This window comes from Callorhinus ursinus, unplaced genomic scaffold (genome assembly GCF_003265705.2).
Source record: "Callorhinus ursinus isolate GAN/ISIS: 27379988/994484 unplaced genomic scaffold, GSC_fseal_2.0 scaffold20, whole genome shotgun sequence".
Lineage (NCBI taxonomy): Eukaryota > Metazoa > Chordata > Mammalia > Carnivora > Otariidae > Callorhinus > Callorhinus ursinus.
The window spans coordinates 31,123,654-31,141,815 of NW_027397082.1; the positions used below are offsets into that span (position 1 = coordinate 31,123,654).

The window sequence follows — 18,162 nt, forward strand, 5'->3', positions numbered from 1 at the left end:
AAGAAGAATCACCTTCACCTGAATGCCTTTGAAAATTAGTTTTTGCTGTGAACTTAATGTGTCTTACTGAATTCCACCTAAAATTATAAGGCAAAACAGTGCTCCTGTAAGAAACTTATACTGCAGTAATATCACTGTGATGACACCAATATTACTTTGACTCACATGTAATAGCATGCTTTCAAAAGTTAAAAAGCAAGAACATTCCCACATAAATTTACAGGGCATATTTCCTAAATTCCCAGCAGTGTTTTCATACAAGTTAAAGGAAATTTCCGTATTTCAAAATCTATTTAAATGCACAATTGAGGAGCTCCACCTATCCTGATGTGATTAATATGCAATGTAATGCCATGCTAAAGGCAAATGGCAAGAGGACACTGTAACAGAATTCTATAAATGCCTTCCAAGCAATGAATATGCTCAATTAAAATCATATGCTTATGGGGACTGGTATCAGTACATGGCAACATCTGTGTGAAAAAAAATTTTCAAAGATAAAATACATAAAATCTCATTATAGATCCATACTAACAGATGAACTTTTGCAACTGATTTTGCAAATTTGATAGCCAACACTAGCTTGCAACCTCAAGTAACATTACCCCCGCAAAAAGCATTCAATTCTCCTCTTTCATGGATCCAAATTCACACACACACGCAAGTACTCATTATTTTTTTAATTTTTTTAAGAGAGAGTGCATGTAAACCCGCACCCGCGCGCACGCACATGAGAGGTGGAGAGAGGGAGAGAATCTTAAGCAGGCTCCACGCCCAGCCTGGAGCCCAACATGGGGCTCGATCTCAAAATGCTGAGATCATGACCTGAGCCCAAATCAAGAGGTGGGCACTTAACCAACTGAGCTACCAGGTGCCCCTCAATTATTATTATTATATTTCGAATTTTGACAGTAAAAATTATGTGGACATTCTTCTCTCTTGTTACGTAAGTACCTACACAGTATCTTTGATTTTATCTCTTGGCCTGAAAATCCTAAAATAGTTACTATTTGGCCCTTTCCAAAAAAATTTTGCTGCCCCCATTACAGAGTAAGAAAGCCTCTCCTACAACAGTCAAGATAAATGTCCTTCAAGGTATGGCCAGAAAAAGTTTTCTACTCTCCCTTCTCACCCACCCCTATCCCTTGTCCAATTCTGGTAGGTGAAAAGAAAGGAAGAGAAAAGTTAAAAAAAATAGCTTGCGAGGAACGGTACAATTTTAGTTGAAATCCTTGGCAACACTTGGGCTATGTCTTAAATAGAAGCTGGCTGAGGAGAAATTGAGGTAAAAGAAGAAAATGACATTTCAAGCAAAGGGTAAAAGATGTACAAAAACATGGCATAATGAAGGAGAGCTCAAAAATGGACAATGACTGGTTGTAAAGGGCCTTACATGCAAAGCTAAGGAGCTTAGATTTTCTTTAGGAAAAGGGAACCAAAAGAGGATGTTTGAAGGAAGGAAACCAAAACAACAGTGAGCTAGCACATGGGGAGACTGGTATGAAAAAATTCTTTTCATGGTCCAAGCAAGAGGCTCTGGATTAAGGCTGCAGCCCTGATTACTCCCTCTTCTCTACCTCTGGCCTACATGGTTGTAGTTACTATATGGTTACTATTACACTTTGTAGTAACCAGATCGTAACAAGTTAGAGTCAACAGTCAACACCCATTTATCATAGTCAGTTCTCAAAAAATGAGTCTAATCCTTCTACAGAACTTGTGGTGGGCAGAATCTAAAGAAATCCCCATGATTCCCAATCCCTGGTGCTCATATCCTGTACACTCCCCTACACTTGAGTGTAAAAATGACCTAGGACTTGTTTCTAGTCACCACAATATGGTAAAAGTGATTTTTCAGATGTAATTTAGGCCTCAAATCAGTCGATTCTGAGTTAATCAAAAGGGAGCTGAGGGCAGCCTCTAGGCAAAAGCCAGAAAAAAACCCAGGGTCCTCAGTCATACAACTGCCAGGAAATGAATTACGCCAACAACATGAATGAGCTTGGAAGTAGATTCTATCAAGCCTCCATATAAGAGTGTGTCTTTGCCAACACCTCAACTGCAGCTTTGGGAGACCCTGAGCAGAGCACCCAGCTAAACTGTGACTAGCCTCCTGAGCCACAGAAACTGTTCTCCAGACTACAAGTTATTTTTTCTACTAGCTTTATATATTGTGGGATTGAATTTAGCCACTTGTACCACCAAAGGACCCCCAAATAGCCAAAGCAATCTTGAGAAAGAACAAAGCTGGAGGTATCACAGTCTCAGATTTCAAGATATATTACAAAGCTATAATAATCAAAACAGTATGGTACCGGCACAGAAATAGACACACAGATCAGTGGAATAGAACAGAGAGCCCAGAAGTAAACCCATGCTTATATGGGCAAGTAATCTACAACAAAGGAGGCAAAAATATACAATGGGGGAAAAGACAGTCTCTCCAATAAGTGATGCTAGAAAAATTAGACAGCTACATGCAAAAAATAATTAAACTAGACCACTTTCTTATACTATACACAAAAATAAACTCAAAATGACTTAAAGATCTAAATGTGAGACCTGAAACCATAAAACTCCTAGAAGAAAACACAGGCAGTAATTTCTTTGCTGTCTCCCTTAGCAAAATTTTTCTAAATATGTCTCCTCTGGCAAGGGAAACAAAAGCAAAAATAAACTATTGGGACTATACTATTTTAAAATAAAAAGCTTTTGTACAGGGGCACCTGGGTGGCTCAGTAGGTTAAGCATCTGCCTTCAGCTCAGGTCATGATTCCAGGGTCCTGGGATTGAGCCCCATATCGGTCTCCTTGCTCCACGGGAAGTCTGCTTTTCCTCTCCCTCTGCCTGCCTGCCGCTCCCCCTGCTTGTGCTCTCTCTCTATTTCTCTCTCTGTGTTATATAAATAAATGAAAAATCGTAAAAAAAAGAAAAACTTGTGTAGCAAAGGAAACGTTCGACAAAATGAAAAGGCAACCTATTGAATGGGAGAAGATATTTGCAAATGATATAACCAATGAGGGGTTAGAATCCAAAATATATAAAGAACTTATACCATTATAAAAAGAACTTATACCAAAAAACCCCACAACTAATGATTAAATTTAGTTACCTGTAATACCTTTCCTTCCTTGGTCTGCTTGGAAAACTCCTACTCCCCTTTTAAGGTCCCTTCTTCTCAGAGTTTGTCCCTAACTCTCCACCTTTCAGGCAAAATGAAGGCCTTCTTATCTGGTTTTCCAGAGCTGTTGATATCTTTTTATAACATTTGGCAAGAATATATTATAGGTGGGCGCCTGTGTGGCTCAGCTGGTTAAGCGACTGCCTTCGGCTCAGGTCATGATCCTGGAGTCCCGGGATTGAGTCCCGCATCGGGCTCCCTGCTCAACAGGGAGTCTGCTTCTCCCTCTGACCCTCTTCCCTCTCGTGCTCTGTCTCATTCTCTCTCTTAAATAAATAAATAAAATCTTAAAAAAAAAGAATATATTATAGGTACTAGTTAAAGCAGATTGCATGCTCCATAAAGGGAGGGGCAATCATCTTTGTAAGCCAGTACTAGTGTACAGACTGGCTAAAAAGTTCATTAAGTGTTTAGTGGCTTAAAGCGAAAGTCAATAAAGAATCAAAGCAAGGGGGCGTGTGGGTGGCTCAGTTGGTTAAGCGACTGCCTTCAGCTCAGGTCATGATCCTGGAGTCCTGGGATCGAGTCCCACATCAGGCTCCCGGCTCAGCGGGGAGCCTGCTTCTCCCTCTGACCTTCTCCCCTCTCATGCTGTTTCTCTCTCTCTCTAATAAATAAAATCTTTAAAAAAATAAAGATAAAATACTTTAAAAAAAAAGAATCAAAGTAAGACAGAGTATACAGAAACTTAGAGATGACCTTGTCTTATTTCCTAATTGTTCTATTGCCTAGCTAAGTACCTTTAAAGTTGTTTCCTTCTGAGTTTAGAATCAATTTAAGAACTCCTCTTCCTTTTACAGAGTAGGAAAACAAGACCAGAAAAGTAAAGAGATTTATCGGCCTTTAAGCAGTAGAGTTAAATTTTGAAAAAAAACAGCAACTCTAGGTTCAACCCTATTATGCCAAGGTTGTACAATAACACAATATTATAACAAGACTCTATAATCAAGTCAGCATCTTAGTTTCATAAAGGACAGAAATAAATCTTTTACATAAAAATCCTATTCCATAAAGAAATTTCAGTTTTATAAATTACTCTCTAAATATCAATCATATGAAGGACAATTTCAGAATTATATATCTGGGGCGCAGGAGTGGGGAGAATGCGTGAAATTTAGTCAGTCTTGTGAATGTAAGATTATTTTAGACAACACAAAGTAAACATTAAGGTTTATGGAGTATATCATACAGTGTTCTCCTTTTCTAAGTGAGACATGCAAATGAAAACCTATTTACCTTAAAGATTCAGATAATGGTGTTAAAGTGCCATCTCCCTTATCTACTACACGAAAGAAATTCAATTGATCTCCTTCTCGGTATACCAAAAATGTAACTTGTTTGTTGCAGGAGGTCTTCTCCCAGACCTCATCTCGACTGGAATCCATGTACTCAGCCATCTCCCTAAGTGGATCTTCCATAGGAACTACAAATGGAAAAATTGATAAACAAGCTTTCAATTTATATCAAGTTTTATGCATGTTGGCACAGTGACAGGATATAATGTGAATTAGAACATATATATGATAGTTTTTAAATAAGTTTCTGGTCTTTTTACAGTTAATACAGCATTCCCTATGTTGTACTAACATGAAAGAAATGAAATTCATTATTATGTTATTACATACAAAGACAGGGCTTAACTAAATACATCAGTATTTTCCTGTGCCACTAGAGTCTGTATATTTGCTGATTCTATGACATAATTACCTATAACTATTTTCACTTCACACGTCTACTTCCTATATTTTCCAATATTGGTTACATCAATAATTTAAAAGCAATATAAATTCCACTTATTTTAGATTTAAAAAAAGACACACATACATAATTAGGAGACGTGTTGGAAATTAGAAGCAAGTGAATCTCTTTTTTCTTTCTGGTTTTAGATTCTTCTTTGATTCTGGATTTACGTTCTTCTTAGAGCTGTTTCTTGACACATCAAGTTAGGTAATTAAAAGTATACAACAATTCAGAACACAAGGGGGCCCCTGAGTGTAGTACTGCCATGTGTGCAATGGCCAGTGTGTTGTTTCTTGAAAGCATCCTCCCAGGATTCCAACTGTCCTGGTATGTACCCATGTGTCCAGTCAGAGCAAAAGGACTGGGGCAAAGCCCCCCCATTACTATAGGCTCTTCTGGCCTGGAGTGGTCCTCAGGTTTGGTATTGCAGCCATCATCTTGTCCACAGCAGCCACAGATTCTGCTCCTGCCGGGGGAAAGGCCTCAAGAGATTGCTGGCTCATAGGGCAAATGTTCTAAAAGACTCTGACCCAGACTTAAGTAATGATTACAGGAAAAAAAGTTCACTCCCAAAAACTCTCATGTCAAGCTGCAGAAACATTTGCTCTTTCCTAAAAGAGGCAACAATTTCTCAAATTCCCTTTGATACAAGTAGCTTATTTATTAACAGAATCCCAGTGCTGTGCTGACCTTTAAAAAAGTTATAGCACTAAGAAATATTAAACTGTGAAAGTAACAAGGTAAAAACATTAAAAATGTTCCCAAATCCTAATCCAATACCACCACCACTAAAACAGAAAAATTAGAAATATAATATTTAGCTTATTTTATAAAAACATTTGGATGTTTTGACCAACTCTTTCATAGGCACAAAATGTGCAAATATTAAGAGACATGTTTAAAACAGGTCCTTACCATTTTTAAGTTAACACCACACATTCCACATTATCTTAAAAAGAAATAAAATCTATGTTGCTGCCATTACTAAAGCTGTATGGAAAGCCTTACCTAAATCAACATGGTGTGCCTTATTTGAGGAGGCATTGGGATTGAATATGTATATGCATCTATGTGGTATATGCACACACCTTTTCATAACAGAAAAAAACCATGATTTCATCAGGTATAACATACTGTATATATACCTTAAAATAAAATTTAGTTTTAGAAAGGATTTTCTATGCTGTTTTGATAATGATTAATTCAAAAACAATTTTAAAAGCTAAATATTACTGAACTCATGGTATTTTCTAAACCATAATTTTCAAGTAAAACTAAATAACCAAAAAATATGGTTTCTCATATACAACATGGAAGAGTTCTAGATCTGCGTATAGTTTTTAATCTTCACAAAGTTTTCAATGATGTATGGAGACAACAGCAAGCTTTTAACTTTAAAGAAGTTGATTCAATAAAGGCAAAATTATTAAATATATAATTAAAATATTAAAAAAGACAAGTTCTCCTTGCTGATTTTTCAATTTACAAACAAGGAATAGAAAACTCTAGGGAAAAATTTTACAAAATTATTACAATTTACTCTACAAAAATATTACAAAGCTTCAGCTACCTAAGGAGAACGATGCCTTTTATTTTCATTTCTCAAAAAGTAAAAAACAAACAAAACAAAAAAAACCCAAAAAAACCAAAAAAACTCCCATGGATATATTTTTAACTCAAAATCTATAGCACTTGGGGCACCTGGGTGGCTCAGTTGGCTGAGCATTTGCCTTCGGCTCAGGTCATGATCGCAGGGTCCTGGGATTGAGCGCCAGGTTGGGCTCCCTGCTCAGCGGGGAAGTCTGCCTCTCCCTCTCCATCTACCTCTCACCCTGCTCATGCTCTCTCTCTTTCAAATGAATAAATAAAATCTTTAAAAATTAAAAAAAAATCTATAGCACTTACACTTCTCCTCATAAGCATAAAATAATTCTGGTCCTAGTAAGAAACGTAGATTGTTCTGATAAAATAACCTGGTTTAAAAACAATACTATACACACATAACCAACTTTCAAAATTTTGTAACAGTGGAATTTACATGTTATTAAACACTGTATAATTCTATCTTATCATAATGGCTCTGTAAACACTTTAAGTTTCTTGGGATGCCTGGGTGGCTCAGTCGGTTAAGCATCTGCCTTCAGCTCAGGTCATGATTCCAGGGTCCTGGGATTGAGTCCCAGATTGGGCTCCTTGCTCACTGGGAAGCCTGCTTCTCCCTCTCTCTTTGCCTGCCATTCCCCATGCTTGTGCTCTCTCTCTCTGACAAATAAATAAAATCTTAAACACTTTAGGGTTCTTACACTACCCTGAGACTTGGTACTATAAACATCACCCTATGTCACATAGGACAATTTTATAAGTCCAATTTATAGAATTTCTGATATTAGGAGTGCTAGGTAACCAACTCTAACATTACTATCTTTGCTTTTTTTCTAACCTATCCAAAACAGTTCAACAACTAAAGTAACACATCTCACAAAATCCTCCTGAAGTAGCTAGGAGAAAGATGGTAATAAGTCCCATTTTTCTGACCAAAATTATGAAATATAGAGATAAAATTTGACTTGTGGAAAAAATAAACCAGCAGTGTAATCAATACTTAACCTTAGTCTTATAGTCAGTAAAGGATCAAACAAATATGAAGCCCTTCCCCAAATGAGGCCCACAGAGCAGGACTGCTCTGAGCAGTCTAAGGATCCCTCTTCTTGGTGGAGATTCATGTGACTGACGTACCTGAATCAGGAACCAGTGTGAATACTCCCCAGTTTTTCCCATGCTTAGAACTCTCTTGTTAATCAAGTCTCTGCTCACATCATCTTTTTCAAGGGCCTTCCACAATCATCCTCCTAGTATCCTACTTCCACAAACACTGTCACACTCCCCTATTTCCTCCATAGCACTTGCAACTGCCTGATATGACATCAAATCTTTACATCTTTACTGTGGGCACTGTCAGTAAGCAGAAACTTTTTCTTCCATGGAACACTGTATTGAACATGTAGTGGATACATAAAATATGTTTGTTAAATGAACGAAAGACCTCCAGAGACTGCCCACATTCTGAAAAAGGATTCAACAGGGGCATAATAATATCTATGAAACCCAAATGCATCACAAAGCAGGCTAACAGCCAACTTTAGAATTTGCTGTAACAATCATTACATCCAGAGTTGAAGACTCAGTGAGTAAAAAAAAGCAACAAACTGGTATGAACTTAAACACAATGATAACAACATATTTACACAATGCTATTCATTTCCTTTCCCTCTACTGGTGAAGTTTATTTTTAAATATCCCTGGATTGAATCAGGAATCAGGAAATTTTTCTGAAATACGAGTTCCTTCTGCACATTTATGCTTCAAAGAACAATGCTTAGAAAAACAAATGTTGTTCTAAGACCTAACAGCAGAAAGAGAACCTGATTAAAACTTGAGACTATAAAAATACTAACTGGCTTAAAAATTATTATTGTCAAATTGCTTTAATGTACATGATTTTAACAAATGCCTACCTCTTCTAGTATTTATAGGTCCACCACGCATAGCCAATACCAACTTCAAGGTACAACCTTCTGATATGCTGTTAACAGAAAAACAAACCATCATTATCAAAGTGCATCCAGTGTTAGACATATACATAATTAAGTGCTAGTTTATCAGGCACAGTACTTACCCTCTATAATATAAAAAAGATAAAGCAATATGCATAAAAATAAAATGTTAACTTAATTACTTGTAAAAGTAATGAAAAAGTGAGTAGGTTTTCATAAGCTTTAAATATGACATGATACCTCAGTTTAGCCTCTTCATTTCCCGTGTAAAGAAAAAGAAGCCCTAAGAAAAAAAGAAGTTTGTCCAAGACCCAAGGTGTTAGAAAACAAATCTATTTAATAAAAAATACAAAAATACCAAATCTACAAGATCTACAAGATCACCCAAATCCCAGTACTCTTCCAGATATTTCACATTGCCTCTGACCCTTTTGTTCTTAAGAAAAGAGTGAAGAAGTGTATGAGAGAGGAGAGAAAGAAAGATGAAAATCAAATAGTATATCTGCAATCACTGGTGCACACTTAGTGTCATTTAGTAATAGAAGGAGGACTTGAAAAATAAAGACTTGGTGAAGAGCAAAACTCTCTTACCCAATACTCTTTTTTGTCTTTATCAAGCGTATTTTATTTATGTTTTACTTTATTTTTTTGTTTTTAATTTTATTTATTTTTTAATTTTATTTTGTTATGTTAGTTACCATACATCATTAGTTTTTGATGTAGTGATCCACGATTCATTGTTTTTGTATAACACCCAGTGCTCCATACAGTACGTGCCCTCCCTAATACCCATCACCGGGCTAACACAGCGCCCCAGCCCCCCTCCCCTCTAAACGCCTCAGTTTGTTTCTCAGAGTCCATAGTCTCTCATGGTTCATCTCTCCATCCGATTACCCTCCCCTTCATTTTTTCCTTCCTTCTCCTAATGTCCTCCATGCTGTTCCTTATGTTCCACAAATAAGTGAAACCACATGATAATTGATTTTCTCTGCTTGACTTATTTCACTTAGCATAATCTCCTCCAGTCCCATCCACGTTGATGTAAAAATTGGGTATTCATCCTTTCTGATGGCTGAGTAATATTCCATTGTACATATGGACCACATCTTCTTTATCCATTCATCTGTTGAAGGGCATATCGGCTCTTTCCACAGTTTGGCTATTGTGGACATTGCTGCTATGAACATTGGGGTGCATAGGGCCCTTCTTTTCACTATATCTGTGTCTTTGGGGTAAATACCCAATAGTGCAATTGCTGGGTCATAGGGTAGCTCTCTTTTTTAATTTTTTGAGGCACCTCCGCACTGTTTTCCAAAGTGGCTGTACCAACTTGTATTCCCACCAACAGTGTAAGAGGGTTCCCCTTTCTCCACAACCTTTCCAACATTTGTTGTTTCTTGCCTTGTCAATTTTTGCCATTCTAACTGGTTTTGATTTGAATTTCCCTGATGGCTAATGATGATGAACATTTTTTCATGTGTCTGTTAGGCATTTGTATGTCTTCTTTGGAGAAGTGTCTATTCGTGTCATCTGCCCATTTTTTCACTTTATTTGTTTTCTGGGTGTTGAGTTTGAGAAGTTCTTTATAGATCTTGGATACCAGCCCTTTATCTGTAATGTCTTTTGCATTGTTTTTAATTTTAATTCCAGTATAGTCAACAGTGTTATATTAGTTTCAGGTGTACAATATAATGATTCAACAATTCTATGCATTACTCAGTGCTCATCATGGTAAGTGCCCTCCTTAATCCCCTTCACCTATTTCACCCATCCCCCCACCCAGCTCCTCTTTGGTAACCATAAATTTGTTCTCTATAGTAAGAGTCTGTTTCTTGGTTTCTCTCTTTTTTTTTCCTTTGTTCAGTTGTTTTGTTTTTAAATTCTACATATAAGTGAAATTATATGGTATTTGTCTTGCTCTGACTTATTTCACTTAGCATTATACACTCTAGCTCCATCCATTTCATTGCAAATGGCAAGATTTCATTCTTTTTATGCCTGAAAAATATTCCATTGTATATATACACCACATCTTCTTTATCCATTCATCTACCAATGGACCCTTGGGGTACTTTCATAATTTGGTTATTGTAGATAATGCTGCTATAAATATAGGGGTGCATGGATCCCTCTGAATTAGTGTTTTTGTATTTCTTAAATACCCAATAGTGCAATTATTTGATTGTAGGGTAGTTCTATTTTTAATTTTTTGAGGACCCTCTATACTGTCTTCCACAGTGGCTGTACCAATCTGCATTACCACCACCAGTCAGGAGGATTCCTTTTTTTCCCACATCCTCACCAACACCCATTGTTTCTTGTATTGTTAATTTTAGCCATTCTAACAGGTATGAGGTGACATCTCCCTGTAGTTTTGATTTGCATTTCCCTGATGATGAGTGATACTGAGCATCTTTTCATACGTCTGTTGACCATCTGGATGTCTCCTTTGGAGAAATATCTGTTCTTTAATTGGATCATTTGATTTTGGGGTGTTGAGTTGTATGTTTTTTATATATTTTGGATACTAACCCTTTATTGGATATGTCATTTACAAACATCTCCCATTCAGTAATTTGCTTTTAGTGTCATTGATTATTTCCTTCACTGTGCAGAAGCTTTTTATTTTGATGTAGTTCCAATAGTTTATTTTTGCTTTTATTTCCCTTGCCTCAGGAGACATACCTTAGAAAAATGTTGCTACAGCTAATGTCAGAAAAATGACTGCCTGTGCTCTTTTCTAGGATTTTTATTTTTACCCAATATTCTTGTAAAAATGAAAAAAAAAAAAAAAGGAAAGTAGCCAAGTGGGAATGGGTCAATACTAAAAGAAAAGAGCACAAGGCAAGTTCAAAAGAGGGGGATCTAAAAAGGCAGGGGATACATAACTTGGTGTGAATAATGAAAAGATAAAACAAATAATCAAAGGATAAGGATCAGGCAGTTTGGAGTATGGAGCCAAGATATCGTAAGGTTCAGGATTTACACTTAAATCTAGGGGTCACAACTATTCAGAAGAGACATGATACAAGGATTCAGAAGGAAAACACTGATATATGGAGTTGTAATACTGAGCATCTATAAAACAGCTAATATGTAATTACACTCACTTGTAATCATTCAAGCAATAATCATCTTCAAGTTCCACGTTATTCCAAATTAAGTGCTGCTGACAAATGGGAATACCTTAGGGGAAGGTTATAAAAAAAAATGGTTACTAATTCAATAGAATCTTCAAAAGATTATGATACAAAGCTCTTTTATTAAAGAACTACTACTAATAATAATAAATTAAACACACTTCTAAATTGAATGCTAGGTATTTAGCTAAAATTGACAGAATCATAGGTAAAAGGTATGGCTAAGTAGATGGAATCCAGGGTGCCTGGGTGGCTTGGTCGTTAAGCGCCTGCCTTCGGCTCAGGTCATCATCCCAGGGTCCTGGGATCGAGCCCTGCATCGGGCTCCCTGCTCAGCGGGAAGCCTGCTTCTCCCTCTCCCACTCGCTCTGCTTGTGTTCCCTCTCTCACTGTGTTTTTGGCAAATAAATAAATAAAATCTTTAAAAAAATAAAGTAGATGGAATCCAATCTACTCACTTTAGAACAGTGTTTTAGTAGCTCTCTATTCTTGAAGCAAAGTATCACATTAGGGAGCCCTTTAAAAGACAAGTATGAAATCAGCCCAGAAGAATTTAAGATTTAAGGCCTAGAAGACTGTTCTCAATGCTACAAAGTACAGTCTTCACTCAGTTATATGTAGTTTGTTAAAAGTATATTGTGAGCAGGGGTGGGGGGGTGAAATGGGTGAAGGTGGTTAAAATGTTCAAAATTCTCAGCTATAAAATAATTAGGTCATAAAATACATAAAATAAAGTAGAACATGGGGACTAGAGTTAATAATATTGTATACCTGAAAGGTGCTATGAGACTAGATCTTAAAAGTTTTATCACAAGAAAAAAATTTTGTAACTATATATGGTGATGGATGTTAACAAGACTCATTATGGTGATCACTTCTCAATAGATACAAATATTAAATCATTATGTTGTACATCCAAAACTAATATGTCATTATATCTAAGTCTAAAAATACAGAACATTTAATTTAGTTTACTGTCCTTTTGGGGGGGGTGTATTACTAAAATGGGTTCCCAGAGTAACATTATTTAGTGATTAACATGGCATCTTTCATAACATTTCTGAATGGAAGTCATTAATCTTGAAAAGGGGCAGAAAATATAATTTCCAAAATAAACATTAATGTACTAAAAAATTCCTTCCACCTCAGTATTTGTATGTGATTATATATTAACATGTTCTTTTGTAGAGTCTGAACACTAATTACAGAATAATTCAATATTTGAAAAAGTATGTTGTGGATAATTTTCAATGCTGAAAATTATAGTCTACAAGATAATTTATTTGCATTTCTGTGATGTTAAAGAAATATTAAGGAAGATTCCATACTTTAGCATAATTAACCTTTTTTGTTTGTTTTTTGCAAAGTACACATTAGAATTCCCAAAGAATATTTGGACTACAGCAGTCAGAGAGTGAGTATTATCTACTCAATAGAACATTTAATGGATACTGATATTGATGAAAATCTTCTTTGAATTATCTCATATACTGCTTTCCCAAATTACTTTTTCTTATGATACTAAAACATGACTAGAAAAGTAAGTGGTGGGGACCCTGGTTGGCTCAGCTGGTTAAGCATCCGCCTCTTGGATTTTGGCTCAGGTCATGATCTCAGGGTCCTGAGATCGAGCCCTGCATCTGGCTCTGTGCTCAGTGAGGAGTCTGCTTATCTCTCTCCCTCTGCTCTTCCCACTACTTGTGCTATCTCTCAAATAAATAAATAAAATCTTTTAAAAATGAAAATAAGAATTCTTAATTTCAGGAAACAAACTGAGGGTTGCTGGAGTGGTGGGGGGTGGGAGGGATGGGGAGGCTGGGTGATAGACATGGGGAGGGTATGTGCTATGGTAAGTGCTGTGAATTGTGTAAGACTGTTGAATCACAGACCTGTACCGCTGAAACAAATATTATATGTTAAAAAAAAAAAGATAGTAGGAAGGGAAAAATGAAGCGGGGGACATCGGAGGGGGAGACGAGCCATGAGAGACTATGGATTCTGAGAAACAAACTGAGGGTTCTAGAGGGGAGGGGGGTGGGGGGATGGGTTAGCCTGGTGATGGGTATTAAAGAGGGCACATATTGAATGGAGCACTGGGCGTTATACACAAACAATGAATCACAGCACACTACATCAAAAACTAATGATGCAATGTATGGTGATTAACATAACATAATAAAATAAAATTTAAAAAATAAATAAATAAAATAAAATAAAATAAAAATAACAACAGTGGTATGTATGCTAGTGTTCATTACTATAAGCCAAGCACAGTTAAAAGTGCTTGACTTCTACTACCATAATTTCACTGCAACCACAATCTTGTGAAGTGGACATCAATATTATGCTCACATCACAGGTTACAAAATTGAAGTACTAAGGGGCGCCTGGGTGGCTCAGTTGATTAAGTGATTTCAGCTCAGGTCATGCTCTTGGGGTTGTAAGATCAAGCCCTGTATCAGGCTCCATGCTGAGCATGGAGTTTACTTGAGATTCTCTGTGTCTCCCTCTGACCCTCTTCCCTTCCCTCTTTAAAAAAAGAAATGAATAAATAAAACTGAATACTGAGAGAATAACACACAGAGTAGGTGGATTTGAGACGTGAAGCCCCTGAAGGCCAACTCCAGAAACTGCACTCTGAACTTTTATGCTAATCAACTTTTGAAAATCACTTCATAAAGCAAAAGTAGCTGTCTGGTGATGTTTCAGTACTATTGCCTATTAGAAGACCTGGATATCTACTAAACATTCACTAAATGTTCCAAAAGATCATCATGGAATATAACCCACTGGGGTTCAGATGGTGGATATATCTCTCAAATGAAATAGTTTATTTTGTTTCCAGCTAAAAAAAAAAAGTCAGTTAAGGAAAAGGCTTTTAAACTAGAAATTATTTCACATTAAAAGTATTTTAATGTTTTTAACAAATCGGAAATGTGCCTAGGTCAACTTTTCAAACAAAATCATAGGATTTCGCCAGCATAATTAGGTAAAGCAATTTGGACAGGTCCTACTCTGTTTATATTCAGCCAACATCATATGGTATTATTTTCTAATGGAAACTTTAGAACTGGATTGAAGACATAGTAATAACACTGCTTAGACACACACAACTCCCGTAAACACTTTAAATGAACTGAGCCATCATTTAACAGGCTAAAAAAATATAAGGATGGCAGGCAGGCAAGACAGAGTGAAAGAAGCATCCAAGATTGAGCTGTGGTTCTGACGGCTACTTGAGTTGCTGAGTGACTTTGAGAAGATTATCAACATCTGTGAACTTCAGCGTCCTCTCTTGCACATTAAAAAACACTAGGGTTCTTTCTACCACACACATTTTTAAAATCTCAAATATACAGAGCTAACCAACTTGGCTTTAAGACAGCATTGCCAAAGATTAGTTGACCATAGAGTTGAAGGTCCATCTCTGGGCTCTCTATTCTGTTCCACTGATCTATGTGTCTGTTTTTGTGCCTGTGCCATACTGTCTATGGTCAACTAATCTTCAACAAAGCAGGAAAGAATGTCCAATGGAAAAAAGACAGTCTCTTCAACAAATGGTGTTGGGAAAATTGGACAGCCACATGCAGAAGAATGAAATTGGACCATTTCCTTACACCACACACAAAAATAGACTCCAAATGGTTGAAAGACGTAAACGTGAGACAGGAGTCCATCAAAATCCTAAAGGAGAACACCGGCAGCAACCTCTTCGATCTCAGCCGCAGCAACTTCTTTCTAGAAACATCGCCAAAGGCAAGGGAAGCAAGGGCAAAAATGAACTATTGTGACTTCATCAAGATAAAAAAACTTTTGCACAGCAAAAGAAACAGTCAATAAAACCAAAGACAACCGACAGAATGGGAAAAGATATTTGCAAATGACATATCAGATAAAGGGCTAGTATCCAAAATCTATAAAGAACTTATCAAACTCAACACCCAAAGAATAAATAATCCAATCAAGAAATGGGCAGAAGACATGAACAGACATTTCTGCAAAGAAGACATCCAAACGGCCAACAGACACATGAAGAAGTGCTCAACATCGCTTGGCATCAGGGAAATCCAAATCAAAATCTCAATGAGATACCACCTCACACCAGTCAGAATGGCTAAAATTAACAAGTCAGGAAACGACAGATGTTGGCGGGGATGTGGAGAAAGGGGAACCCTCCCACACTGTTGGTGCGAATGCAAGCTGGTGCAACCACTCTGGAAAACAGTATGGAGGTTCCTCAAAAAGTTGAAAATAGAGCTACCCTATGACCCAGCAATTGCACTACTGGGTATTTACCCCAAAGATACAAATGTAGGGATCCGAAGGGGTACGTGCACCCCGGTATTTATAGCAGCAATGTCCACAATAGCCAAACTGTGGAAAGAGCCAAGATGTCCATCGACAGATGAATGGATAAAGAAGATGTGGTATATATACACAATGGAATATTATGCAGCCATCAAAAGGAATGAGATCTTGCCATTTGCAACGACGTGGATGGAACTGGAGGGTGTTATGCTGAGTGAAATAAGTCAATCAGAGAAAGACATGTATCATATGATCTCACTGATATGAGGAATTCTCAATCTCAGGAAACAAACTGAGGGTTGCTGGAGTGGTGGGGGGTGGGAGGGATGGGGTGGCTGGGTGATAGACACTGGGGAGCATATGTGCTATGGTGAGTGCTGTGAATTGTGTAAGACTGCTGAATCACAGACCTATACCTCTGAAACAAATAATACATTATATGTTAAAAAAAAGAAGATAGTAGGAAGGGAAAAATGAAGGGGGGAACATCGGAGGGGGAGATGAACCATGAGACACTATGGACTCTGAGAAACAAACTGAGGATTCTAGAGGGGAGGGGGGTTGGGGATGGGTTAGCCTGGTGATGGGTATTAAAGAGGGCACGTATTGAATGGAGCACTGGGTGTTATACACAAACAATGAATCACGGAACACTACATCAAAAACTAATGATGTAATGTATGGTGATTAACATAACAAAATAAAAAAAAATAAAATAAAGACAGCATTGCCAGATTTGGCAAATAAAAACCTGGCAACCCTACGTAAGGGTGTCCCTTTGCCTTTAAACCTCAACTCATTCCTTGTACAACTAAATCCAGAAAAATTAATTCGTATAAAACAAACATGTCTTCCTAAAAAAATAGATTACATATATAAAAATTTTCTATTTAGTGTTCTAAAATGTCTTACAAATTAAAATATTAATTTATTATAAAAATAATAGTCATTTGTGAAAAGTAGACAACACAGAAACATAGAAAAGAAATAAAGACTACATATAATCCTAAACCCAGATGAATCTATACTTAACATTTTGGGTATATTTCCTTTTAAAACTTTTTTTAATAGGAATGGGAAATTTTGTGAGTTGTATTATAAACTGCTTTTTTTACTTAATATAATATGCACACTTTTCACATCAGTTAATAAAAGGTACATTGTGTTTAATGACTGGATGGTACTCCAATATGTCTGTCATAACTTAATTTACCCAGTCCCCTAATAAGAGATATATTCACCTATCCAATTTTTCACTATTACAAATGAACCTGTGATAAGTGATATATGAGTGCGAGTTTATTTGCAAATATGCTTATATTTTTTTTAAGTAGGGTCTATGCCCAGTGCAGGGCTTGAACTCACAACCCTGAGATCAAGACCTGAGATCAAGAGTTGGACACTCCACCGACTGAGCCACCCAGGCGCCCGTGTGTATATGTGCGTGTGTGTGTGTGTGTGTGTGTGTGTGTGTGTGTGTGTGTGTATTAATCTGCTTGGGCTGCCCTAACAAAATACCACAGACTGGGAGTCTTAAACAACAGAATTTTACTTCTCACAGCTATGGAAGCTGGGAAGTACAAGATCAAGTTTCTGGCAAAATAGGTTTCATTCTAAGGCCTTTTCTTTTGGCTTCCTATGTGCTTCTTTGTGAGTGTGCACAGAGATAAAGAGAGCTCTCTGGTGTCTCTTCTTATAAGGGCACTAATCCCATCAAAGGGTACCCTCATGACCTCATCTAACTCTAATAATGAATTAAACATATTTCTTCAGGCATTTTTTAAAGAATCTGCATGCAGATACGATGTGTTTGAGAGCATATTCATATCTGCATTTAGGAAATTAACCAGAATCAAGAGAACTTATGGATAATTAAAAGACAATGGTGAACCCTAGCTCCCATCTCCCAGTATTTCCTCCCAAAACAATACAGAACAACATGAAAGGTAATGAATCTACACAGAAACCATTCCCTTCACCCTCCTATCTTGAAGACAGAAAATGTCCAAACTTCAGAGTAAATGGAAGCAAAAGGGGACAATCACACAATCCTAATGAGCAAAGTGTCATGCTCCTACCTCTCAGGGCTGACAGAAAAATTCCAAAGACAGAGATGGAAACTAGTGACAGTATATAAGCCAAATATAAAACCATCAAGAGGAAAAAGAAACCATTCTAAGACTGAAAAGTATACAAAAAGAACTTGGCATATCAGAGCACTAGGTACAAGGAAGGGACT

At 37.0% G+C, this 18,162-nt stretch overlaps 1 protein-coding gene across 8 annotated transcripts in view; it reads right to left on the reverse strand.

The window, feature by feature from the left end:
- ZFAND4 (zinc finger AN1-type containing 4) overlaps nucleotides 1-18,162 on the reverse strand; it is a 100,227-nt gene that overhangs the window by 42,856 nt on the left and 39,209 nt on the right. For 6 of the 8 annotated variants that reach the window (XR_003210024.2, XR_012381746.1, XM_025881076.2 and 3 more), the window contains exons 3-5: nucleotides 11,586-11,661; nucleotides 8,437-8,504; nucleotides 4,418-4,604 (exon numbers count right to left, since the gene is read on the reverse strand). Coding sequence is in view for 6 of the 8 variants with exons in the window: in XM_025881076.2 (XP_025736861.1) it covers nucleotides 4,418-4,604; nucleotides 8,437-8,504; nucleotides 11,586-11,661 (331 nt within the window). In the remaining 2 variants the exon portion in view is untranslated. Of the gene's footprint in view, nucleotides 1-4,417; nucleotides 4,605-8,436; nucleotides 8,505-11,585; nucleotides 11,662-12,073; nucleotides 12,096-18,162 lie in introns of those variants that run through there. The other 2 variants (XM_025881079.2, XM_073904498.1) reach the window with 2 other exon arrangements.